This window comes from Lagenorhynchus albirostris, chromosome 5 (genome assembly GCF_949774975.1).
Source record: "Lagenorhynchus albirostris chromosome 5, mLagAlb1.1, whole genome shotgun sequence".
Taxonomy (NCBI): domain Eukaryota; kingdom Metazoa; phylum Chordata; class Mammalia; order Artiodactyla; family Delphinidae; genus Lagenorhynchus; species Lagenorhynchus albirostris.
In genome coordinates this window covers 116,507,808-116,520,317 of record NC_083099.1, presented here as the reverse complement: position 1 = coordinate 116,520,317, position 12,510 = coordinate 116,507,808, and the positions used below count along the sequence as shown (strand labels likewise).

The 12,510-nt window shown below is 33.0% G+C and overlaps 1 protein-coding gene across 1 annotated transcript in view; it reads right to left on the bottom strand.

Annotated features, from left to right (window-relative positions):
- LOC132520668 (multidrug resistance-associated protein 1-like) overlaps positions 1–12,510 on the bottom strand; it is a 77,301-nt gene that overhangs the window by 41,250 nt on the left and 23,541 nt on the right. The window contains exons 6-12 of the mRNA XM_060149402.1: positions 11,184–11,438; positions 9,860–9,925; positions 6,522–6,659; positions 4,964–5,110; positions 3,136–3,220; positions 2,975–3,041; positions 2,472–2,598 (exon numbers count right to left, since the gene is read on the bottom strand). Of these exons, the coding sequence (XP_060005385.1) occupies positions 2,472–2,598; positions 2,975–3,041; positions 3,136–3,220; positions 4,964–5,110; positions 6,522–6,659; positions 9,860–9,925; positions 11,184–11,438 (885 nt within the window). The remainder of the gene's footprint in view (positions 1–2,471; positions 2,599–2,974; positions 3,042–3,135; positions 3,221–4,963; positions 5,111–6,521; positions 6,660–9,859; positions 9,926–11,183; positions 11,439–12,510) is intronic.

Here is a 12,510-nt window from a genome sequence, read left to right as displayed (position 1 = left end):
AAACCTTGAGAAACAGAAAGATGTAAACAAGATCACCTTATAAATATTAAATGTTAAGTTGGCCATGCCATCATCATGATATTACTACTAAATTAGATATAATAAGGATGACACATATATTTAGGATTAAAAATGTTTTCAGAAATAATTCAGAGTGTGGTACCTCAAATCCTCCACTGATCCAGACCAACAAGCTTCCTAAAGAACAATGTGGCCAATTATACAGACAGATAATATTGTTTCCCTTTAAAACAAATATCGTATATTAACGCATGTATGTGGAACCTAGAAAAATGGTACAGATGAACCAGTTTGCAGGACAGAAGTTGAGACACAGATGTAGAGAACAAACGTATGGACACCAAGGGGGGAAAACCGTGGTGGGGTGGGTGGGGATGGTGGTGTGCTGAATTGGGTGATTGGGATTGACATGTATACACTGATGTGTATAAAATTGATGACTAATAAGAACCTGCAGTATAAAAAACCAAACAAACAAACAAACAAACAACTAATACTAAACTTTCTTTGGGTTATTTGTATGGAAATACGTTAATATAAATGTTGCAGACATTACATGAAATTTCTAAAAATCTTATATGTTCTGGTAAAATGTTATAAGTCATAATTCTAGTTATTACTTTAAAATGTATATCTCAGAAATAAATAAATTTCATTGTCAGTTGCATTATTATGAACTTTCATCAAATTTTTAAAAAAAAAAAGAAAGAAAAACAAGCCATTAAAGAGAAATTCTTCCAAGAGAATTAAAACACGTTATATACCTCTGAAAAAAAATATATATATATATTGTTTCTCTTTGACAACCCTAGCTTAACATAAACAAAGTGTGTCCTCTCTGCTTTACGATTAGTAATAGCAATGTTATGGTTTCTATTATCACCATGAACACTTTCTTAATTACGAATTCTCAAAGGTATCAGAAATAATCTTTAAATCTTACCATGAGTACCTCAACAATCATAATGAAGATAACAAAACCATAAAAATTCATAGGGAGCCAGCTGACTCTATGCCAAGAACTAGTCTAGGTCTTTGCACATTATCTTATTCAATCTACTGCTTAACCTTTCAAGCTTATTATTATCATTTATGCATCAGGTGAAACCTAGAATTGATATTGTTTTTATATTGATACACTCCTAATTATTTTTCAAGATTAAATAAAAGGCTACCTACTTTCTGATTGTTTTTCTCTTTAAAGCAGAATTTGTTGTTTTTATACCGTTTCATTTAAAAAATATAATTTAAATACTTGTTGTAATTGATCTTAGTATCTCCCTCACTAGACTATGAACTCTGTAAGAAGCGTAGCATATCCTATTCATGTTTATTTCCCTGGTACTAAGTGCTAGGCACATAGTATGTGCTCAGTAATTGCTTTGTGAAATTAACCAAAGAAACTGAACGATAATAAAATCAACATGACAAGCATTATATTTTTAAAGGATACTTACTGGCCTAGGAAAAGGTATAGTCATCTTGATCGATAGACAAATGGCTGATTGTAATCATTAGGAAGCACATAAGGAGACAAAGATCGTGTACTTAAAGTTAAATAGTGGTATTCATTAAGTGTAACCTTATCAGAAAAAGTCCTAAAAATCATACTTGATTCCAAACTAAGAAATAGCAGTGCTGAGAGAGAAATAAATAATCACTAAAGAACTGGAGTCAGGAAAGATATAAAGACATGAGGAAAGATATATTATGAACAAAAAATAAAAAGATTTGGAGTTGCTTTTTCCTCGAGAGCAAAACTGTGAAGACACTGGTTTCAGATCTATAGAGCTTCTCCATCTTGTCAGATGTGAGAGGAGCGAATAGGTAGTATTTTACCTAACAGTTAGTTAGGTCTAAGGAAAAACTCATTAGATAGTCTAGTATTTCAGAGAAGAAAAAGCTGATGAAGAACTTCTTGAATTCTTATTCCTACTGACCTTTAAGAATAAAACAAACGGCTGGGAGTGGAGTAGACCTCTCCTTAGTCCAAAGGCTTAAATTTAAATGTAAGCTGTTAATATTATTTTCCTGAGGTTTTTCTAGGTCAAAGGTCCTTCTCATGAGCAACTACAAGATTTCTTAGAAATGGAACGGCCATAATTACTTAGGAAACATTGCAGTGAATGATAATTAGAAACCTACTCAAACTACATTATAAATCACATTCGTTTCTCTATAATTGGTTGCAATTTAGTTAATATCATCAAACAATTACCATAAGCATTCCTAAATGATTTGCTGAAGTATTTGGAGGACACAATGCTCTTACTAAGCCATCCATAGTTAATCAATTTCTGTGGAAATTTAAATGATTGTTACAAACTAGAAATGCTCATTAAATACTTGCATCTTCAATTCAATTTGATAAATTCTTATTGACACTAATGATATGCTGGCTGTAGCCTATTACACTAGGAGATGTGAAAAGAATGCATTGTTGACTTTACCTTTCTTTGGACTACTCCTTTAAGTTTCTCCATTTCCCCTAGAACGGCAGAAAGCAGAGATGATTTTCCAGACCCAACTTGCCCTATAACAGCCACTAAAGCTCCTTCTGGAATCTTTATGTTTAAGCTGCATGACAAGAAAAGGAGAGAGATGACATAAGAAGTTCATGTTATAATTGTTTTTAATGTATATTCCTAGACAAGTCACTGTATCACTGCACTGGGTATCATCCCTGAAATTGCTGCTATTCACACTGTCCTACATTCCAAACTTCCAAAATGCAACAGCAAATGCTGCAGAGGAAATAGAGGAAATGAAAAGGGAAAAAAGAGAGTAAAACAACCATAAAAATGAAATGTGCAGTGAAAGGTTTAAAAAAAATCTTGTAAATTCCAATAGATTCATCTTCTGCTTAAAAACTCTAAAAAATAAAAACATGGAACATTATAGAATTCAATGCTAAAATTTTTTTGTTTTTAATTTTCCCCAAACCATGACTTACTCTTTTAATATTGGAATCCCTGTTTTATCCCAGGAAAAGGAAGCATTTGTAAAACCAATGGCATGATCTAGGAAGAAAAAATAAATACAAATGTATCTTCGAATCAATTGCCTTCAGCCTAGAAGTCAAATAAATATTGAATACAAAGAGGAACTGCTGACCTCCTATGTACTTTGTTTCTATACTTCGAGGATGAAATTCCTCAGTATTGAGAAAGTCTTCCAAACGAACCAATGATATTCTTGTCTATCAAAATAAATGCAAATGAAATTTTTTGGGTTTCAAACACAAGTTAAACTGAAAAGCATTTATTGTGAATTACAGTATGATTAAAATTTTTGATGTAAATTGAAGATATTGATAAGAATATTCAGCAAGCATAGTTTGCATTGTTTTAATGTTTATAAATGAGTCCATCCATAAAGAAAAGAACGGTTTCAAGGATCAAAGATCAAAACAAATATCAATATGCAGGAAAGCATGAGAAGAGGAAAGCAAAATTCCTCCTTAACATTCTAATAAAGACATAATAACTGATTCATTAATAATTATACAAAAATTAGTTTTTAAAAGCAACTTCAGGACGATTGAATGAATTCTGCTTCTGAGCATAAATAAAATGATTGTTTTGGCAATAGTAACTTTTAGTTATAGTAAAATACCTGTAAAATGTTTAGCTACAATTATGATAAATAGAATCATTTTTCCCCCTGAAACTGACTTGCATGAAACCTCTAGTATATTTTTATTCACTTTATGCTAGGAAATGTCTATTGTTAATGGATAAGATGTAATTGGGCTGTGGTTTTGTTTACCAAGTGTGTCATATCAGTATGCAGAGCTGGTTCTTTTTCTTCTCTTTTCTTTTTTTTTTTTTTTTAACAATGCTCTCCTTATTTGTTTAGTGACAGTAGTAGCATACCACTAGGAGTTGGAAGACACTTTGCCATACCAGACCTTTAGCTAGATTCTAATTTCAAAAGCAAAACTAAACTGTTACTCTAAGAATGACATTTTCTTTAAGAGAAGTGTGCTGTGAAACAAGTGTTAAAAGCATCACAACAATAGTACTTCTATGCCCTCTGTTGGTCATTATTAGTAAAATAACATAAAAATGGTATTATGTAACAAAAATAGCTTAATTGGTATTTACTATAGAAGTATGTTACTCTTCGTTTAAATAATTTAAAAATTAAAAGGCAAAGTTCTTAGATCAAAGAGTCGGTTCCAATAAGCAAAGATTCACTTTGTTTATGAACCCAGACTTGAAAAGGATTTGATGGTGGAATGCCCAAACCTGATATCAAAAAAATTTAACTGAGAAAATCTCAGGGCAAAGGGATGAAGGAACTCAGTTCTTTGGATTCCTTGTGGTTTTAGCCACCTTCTACTCATTATAGCATCTAAAGAGCCTCTAGCAATTGGAGATTACAATAAAAGCAGGCTGAACCAGATACCTCATACAAGGTTTGTTGGCAGACTGATATTATCAATGCACTTTTCTCCCTGGTTTATTCATTTAGTATAGACGAAATGCTGCTGAACCCTGGGAAAATTCAGATCCAGCTCTGTGCAAAGCACCTAGTTAAAAATTTTTCAGCTGAAAACAGAAAATGAACCCTTTAATGGCATAGTGTCAAACACCAAATTTTAAAAAGCTAAATAAAAGAAACTAACACTTAGCAAAGAAAACAGTATCACATATTGAAAAGTCATTTTCAATTGACTTGAAAAGAAAGTCAATTGACTTTCTATTGAAAAGACGCGTAAAAGTCATTTTTATAGAAGAGAAGCACAGGCAAAGAAGACACGATTCCTTCCATTCTATAATGTTCTCTATTGCTCATTAAATCAGGGAGGTTAACTTTGAAAGCAGTGTAAAGCAACTACAAAAAGTGAAATTTAAAAAAAAGACAAAGAAATGAAATATGCAAAACCATAGATTTCAGTAGAGAAATGATTCTCAGTTTAAGGATACTTTGGATGTACCTGGACCACAGCTGAGATCACCATTGGTAAATCAAACAGAGGAAGCCTCAAAATATTAAACAAAGACATAGACGTGAACACTTTAGTGGCTGTTAAAATGTTGCCTTCGTCCAGTAAGAAATAGACCCCAAATGTTGCCAGGGACACCTTAAAAATAGAGATATGTTATTATCTTCAATTATTCAATTATGAGTTAGAGACTCAAAATTAGGAAAGAAAATTTTAATAACCTTTATTGTTGCTGTTTACCAAAATTTAGTACAATTCAGTACTACTGCAGAAAGTTATGAAATCAATGTTTAGTACAGATCATACAATTGTGTATCTTAGATAACGACATCCTATGAACATGTGGTCTAGCTTCCTTCTTTGACATATCGTATTTTCACTAGAGTAATTATTCCCGTTTAAAACGTATAGTAGTTCATCTTTTTTCAAAGTGGAGAAGTTTTATGTAAATTTTTTCCAGTAACGTGTGCATACCTTCTGTCTCATATTCAATAATTATACTTTCTCTGTGTCTTAGTATTAACTGAGGAAGGCATAAATAAATCACGACTGATAAGATTTATATTTACTCGCGTTAAGTTTCATTTAGAAAAGGCAGAAAAGTTCATTTATGCATGAGAATGTATTGACTATTTATCATGTACACAGAACTGTCTTAAACAAATGTTTCTTGGACATTTCTACTAAAGTATTCCAAATGTAAATATTGCTTTTACTTTCATTATACCCATATGTCTGTTTGAATAAAAAATAATAATATTTTAAATTAACAACAGGGGAGACATATAGAATGTTCCCTGACCCCATCACCACTGAGAGTGGTAACTTTGGTTAAAATTGATACTTCAGGTATATGTAGTTTTCTTATCCTTTGGCTTTCAGCTGCTGCTTCATATTTTAAGGCAATTTATACTCTTTAAATAGCATGAGATTCCCAATATTTGTATGAAGTGACAGAAGAAGAATGACCTCAGTTCATATCAATTCACCTACAAATACTAATTCTATAACTTTAGGATGTTTCCAAACTATCAATATTTCCATTTCCTTTTGTGAAATGAGAAAAGTAATGCCTTTTTATTTCAAGAATGAAATAAAGCAATGCATATAACCTGTCTGGTAAACAGTAGAAACACTCAATAAATGTTTAGATAACTTCCCTTCCCAACTCTATGTAGTGTGACTTTGGGTCTTGCTTAAAAGGGATTAATCATGAAAATCAAAAAACTTTAGAGCTGAAATGGAACTCTGAAATACAGGTTATATTTTTTAAGAATGAGGATGGCATATGTTCAATCCATAAGAAATTTACAAAGATGTAAAATCTTATTATATATAAAAAATACAGACCAATGAGAATGCACCAAAAAATTTTTCCCCTTCTTTAAAACTTTCATTCTCTTATCTCCATAGGTTAATGACTGCAAACTTTTTAATTTAAATTCAGATAAAGAAGATTTCACTTTGGACACCTTAATTCCAGGTAATTTGAAGGTGAATCCACAAATCAAATTTGAAAATCAAAACAAGAAATAATACACACACTCACAAAGAATGGAATGCAAGTTAAAGTCAGCATAGAAAATACAGCAAGATACCCAGCTGATGCTTGAACTTCCAATTCCTGTTCTCGAATTTCAATAATCTTCTTTTTATAGGAGGGTTCCCAGGCATAAAGTTTAAGGATCTGTGAAGAAGTCAGACAATGACTATTTGACAATCAATATCATAGAAGGAATAAAAGCATGCACACATACAAATACACACACTATAACACATACACACACTCACATAATTGTGTAGGTAAAAAAAACAGATGTTACCTATAAAGTAAAGAAAATTTCTCCTGTTTTCAACTGAGTCAAAACACTTCCTTGAATTGTGTTTTTTTGGGGTGGGTCGGGGGAGGAAATCACCATTTCCCCAGGCTTATGTCTCTCTTACCCACCAGTAGCTTATTCTTGAGCCAGATTTTGGCAACATCCCAGTTCCTGGCATGAGCTCCATAGCAGTTTCTATCTAGCTTAATCCTGTCAATTTTCCTGCTGGTCCAACTCTCAGTTCTGTTCTCTTCCCATTTCTAAATATCTAAGCTTCTCTCCTTGGTCTCCCAATTTCTTGATAACTGATGTCTTGGGACTTCAAGCCATTTTCTGAAAGGTTACTGGTGTTCTGAGATTGTAAACTATTTTCTGAGATGGAAAACATGCAGAAGCAGAATCATACAATGGCTCACCACATATGTTTTAGAGTGAGATAGACCTACATTCAAATTCCAGCTCTATCTCTTTGTGATGATTAATTTTATGTGTTAATTTGGCTACGTTATGTTGCCCAGTTCTTTGATTAAACACCAGTCTAGATGTTGCTGTGAAGGTAATTTTTAGATCTGATTACCATTTAAATCATCAGACTTTAAATAAAGCAGATTACCCGCCATTAAATGGGTTGGCCTCATCCAATCAGTTGAAGACATTAAGAGAAAAAACTGAGACTCCCTGAGAAGGAAGGAATTCTGCCTCCAGACTCAAGATGGCAACATCAACTCCTGCTGGAATTTCCAGGCTGCTCAACAAATTTCACACTTGCCAGCCCCCATAATCATAAGCCAATTCCTTAAAATAAATCTTTATCTATCTATCTATCATCTATCTATCTATCTATCTATCTATCTATCTATCTATCTATCTATCTGTCTATCTGTCCTATTAGTCCTGGTTCTCTGGAGATCCCTAATAATCTCTCATCAGCTCTGTGAACTTAGACATGACCCTTACCTGCTCAGATACTTTGTTTCCTTATTTGTAAAATGAAGATGAGAAATCTTTTTCTTGAGGTTTATAAGAGGAAACAGATATAAAGTGATAGGCACAGTGCATGACACATATAAAATGTTCAATAAATGCTAATATATTATCATTATCAAATAGAGGCTCTATGACACCTGTTTTCAGACTCCAAGGATGCAAACTGCTCACACCTTTAAACTATACTAATTGATTGCCACTTGGACCTCTACCAATATTCTAGTGTATTTACTACTGGGACTGCTATTTTAAATCTTGAACTTTGCTTAGATCTTGAGGAAATTTTCTTTTATTTTATCTACACTGTCCTAGTCCTACTGATAATACAAATTTCCTTTTATGAATATCAATACTTAAAACCTATGAACATACATCACTCTACTTTCTAATGGATGCAGGAGCTCTCAATTAACCCACCAAGAGGTGCAAGATGCATCTGGATCATATACTTTGGGGATGTGTGACCTTATTGAATAATCTGAGTTAAATTTCAGACTTAGTTACTGCCATTCTAAAGTTCAGATGATTAAATGGATAACAGCCTCCTTTCAAGGTATCTTCAATCTAACAATGTCTTTCACTTCAGTAATCTATATTTTTGTAAAAATTCTACACAGCACAATACAGTATATCATTTATTGATTGTAAGGTGAATCAATGGGTACATATAATGGGTTTATTCTGTGTATATAATGATAGATGCACCAGACAGAGGGAATGTCCTATGCATTTTTAAATGTTAGGAGGAGGGCTTCCCTGGTGACACACTGGTTGAGAGTCCGCCTGCCGATGCAGAGGACACGGGTTCATGCCCCGGTCCGGGAAGATCCCACATGCCGCGGAGCGGCTGGGCCTATGAGCCATGGCTGCTGAGCCTGTGTGTCAGGAGCCTGTGGAGCCTGTACCCCGCAACGGGAGAGGCCATAACGGTGAGAGGCCACAACGGTGAGAGGCCCGTGTACCGCAAAATAAATAAATAAATAAATAAAATAAATGTTAGAAGGAAATTCCATGTGAACTCTGCAAATTTTGTGATTTAGAAAAATCTGGTAAGCTATAATCCAAGTGCAATAGGATTTGAAATTATATACAGGTCTCCAATTTACAATGATTCAATTTAGGATTTTTCAACTCTAGGATGGTGCAAAAGCAATGCTCATTCAATGGAAACTGCACCTCCAATTTTGGATTTTGATCTTTTCCCGGGTTAGTAATATGTGGTATACTACTCTGTCGTGACGCTGGGCGGCCACACAGTCCAGAGAGTAAACAACCAATACACTTGCAACCATTCTGTAACCATACTACCATTCTGTTTTTCACTTTCAGTACAGTATTCAATAAATTAATGAACTTTTCAACACCTTATTATAAAATAGGCTCTGTGTTAGATGATTTTGCCCAACTGTAGTCTAATGTAAGTGATCTGAGCATATTTAGGCTAGGCTAAGCTATGATATTCAGTATGTCAGGTGTATTAAATGCATTTTCGACTTAAGGATATTTTCAGCTTATGATGGGTTTATCAGGATATAGCTCCATTGTAAATTCAGGAAGATCTCTATTCAAAAGTTCAAAAGGTTTCACTCATTTTGTTAGTGGTGTGGAGTGGGGGTAGCTTTTCTAGGAAACAAATAATCTGTAACACACCTTTTATAGAATAGCATTTGTATGATCATTTCTATTCTGAGTAAGAGAACCCCGTATAAATCTGCCTTCTCATCACTTACCCTGTCTGTATAAATCTGCCTTCACACTGATGACAATGGTATTGTCACTCTGCCCTGCTTCATCCCATCACTTCTACCCTTGAAACAAGTAATATTTTGTATCTTTTGGGATATTTGTGTTTAGTTGTTGGTTGAGAATCAAAAAAAAAAAAAGCCTGCATTTTATTTGGCTTTATTTAAATGTTATTTCAACAATAAGAATTCCTATACATCTGAAATCTAAAATACTCCCTCAAAAATTATACTTATATCATTACTTTGATATTGAGAATGCTAAAAAATTCATTTATTGTTTAACTCATTGCTATATTCTAAATAGTTAAATTAAAGGTATGCTCTTTTTATATTACCTTAATTCCATGTAAGATTTCATTGAGCAGTTTTATCTGTTTGTCTTTGTTCTTCGTTTGGCTTTTCTAGGTAAGGAAAAGAAAACGACAGTATATTTGACGAGAGTTGCTAATACTTTAATTGACATGACCATAGCTATTTTTAAAAATACAATGTATTTCCTCTATTTTGTATAATATTTTATATTAAACCATCTTATAATGTTCATGCAATATTATTCTGTTGATAATGTTAGAAAATAGTTATAAATAGACATTATAAACTTGAAAGTAGCCAGCAGTAGGATAAAAACAAGGTGTACATTTTCCAAAAGAGTAGAAAATATAATAGTTATTTAGAATGGAATGATAAAATAATATCCATATTCTATTAAAATGGGATAAAATTCCCCAAACTCTATCAATTATATATATATATAAATAAAGGTTTCTATATTTTAAGTGTACTATCTTGAGTGTTATTAGTACTTTGGAAATTAGAGTGATTAAAATGTATATTTTCAAATACTGTTTTTTTGGCAAACATTATATAAGTATTATACATTTATTCAAATGCTTAATATTTATATTATTTTATACTTATTATTGTTTAGGTATTGCTTCTTAAGGGTTTCCTCCAATAATACTGTCACAATTATTTTATATATAATAATAAGTATTTGTATATCTAACAAAGTACACATTTACAAGTTAATATCCTTAATATTGTTTGTATGATTAAAGCATATTTTCTGTTTGGAATATTTGTATATAATATTGGAGTCTCTTTGGATGTCTTAGGGCTCTAGATTAAGGTCCTAAAAATGTAAGTCCAGGGCTTCCCTGGTGGCGCAGTGGTTGGGAGTCCGCCTGCCAATGCAGGGGACATGGGTTCGTGCCCCGGTTCGGGAAGATCTCACATGCCGCGGAGCGTCTGGGCCCGTGAGCCATGGCCGCTGAGCCTGAGCATCCAGAGCCTGTGCTCCGCAACGGGAGGGGCCACAACAGTGAGAGGCCCGTGTACCTCAAAAAAAAAATAAAAAAAGTAAGTCCATTCCTAAAAATTTGACTTACAATCATTTAAAATCCAGAATATTTTTTAAAAGTTAGTTTAAAAGAATTCACTGAAAAACCTGTTATTCTAAATACTAGTGTGTTTAGTAATTCGTAATTATTTTATAATCATATGTTATTTTCTATTTCTCATCTTTAAAGCCTAATCTTTTTGGTAATTATTTGAAAACTTCAGAAAAATATAAAAGAAGGCATAAGTTTTCAGCACCTAAATGTATTAAAGTAATAAGTACTATTGGACACATGTAACTTGAGGCAATCATATTCTTACCTTCAGCTTTTTCATTCTATTTGCAACTAAAGTATTCATTGGGATAACAAACACAAGGACTGCTACCCCTGCTAACACTGCTGGACCCAGCTCTTGCCAAAGGAATGATATGGCCATCAGGATTTGAAAAGGACCTGACCAAAGGAGATTGATGTTTGCAGTCAAGTCCATGAGCTGCTGGGCATCTGCTGACATCAAGTTAATAATTTCCCCAGTGGAAAACTTTTTTCTAGAAACATTAGATAAAAGCAGGGCCTGGAAAAAGAGAAGCAAAATACTTAGAGTTCTGTAGATCATGAGGGATCTTTACAGTCAAACAATGGTAACTTTTAACTAAAAATAAAAATTTGTAATATATTTAGACAAATATGCATGATTACTTATGCATCAGATCATATAATATCAAGAGCTATGTTTTTAGATGAAGAAAAAACAATTATTGATCAAATTACATAGTTTTAAAATTTACTATGTATTGGTAGAGAGTAACAGTTGGATTCCCAAGCAAATACATTCACCAAGGACGCTTTACAATTTGTGGAATTGAAAAACTGCAAAAGAAATCAATTCTACATTTCTAGCACTGAGCTTCCTCTCTATTTACTGGCGTATAATGCTTAACCATCTAACTTTTACCAATACAAAGTACACAAGTGAATCAATGAATATCTAATGAATGCTAATTTTTCAATGATACAGTCCTAAATCTTAAAGAGATTATAATCTAATTGTGCAGTCCACTCCCCTCCTACTCAAACGTCCTACACACAGGCTGATTATAACAATAGGTAAGAAGGGCCATGGGGATTTAGAGAGATAAGAGTATTAAAAAGGCTTCATGGACAAGTTGGAAATACATGTTTTCTTTTCTTCCAAAGCCTAATTCTCACTTTCCCTCTGTGTATGTTATTTAATATTATATTGAATTCAATATCCTTAAGGTTAATTACTGGTATCTTCTTACTAAGGTTGATATTAGAAATTCATTTATTTAATTTCCCACTCATTTAAAATTCCCAGTGAAAAGCATAAATAACTGTAAAAATAGTGGAAATTTATATTTAAACTGGAAAAGAGGCAAAAGTCCATTCATATGACAAAAGTTCTAAAGAATTTCCATCACATTGATTTAAAGAGAGACAGGATTGAGAGCTGGATCTAACAAAAGTAAATGGTATACAGGAGGCACTCAAGATCTATTTATTCAATAAATGACTAATACAAAGCCAGAGGAAAAGCCCATCTGGAAAAAAAGTAGGCAGGGCCTTCAGTGGAACACTTCTAACATTCCCTAGCTTAAAGCCGAGGGGCTCAGTGTGTGTGGGAG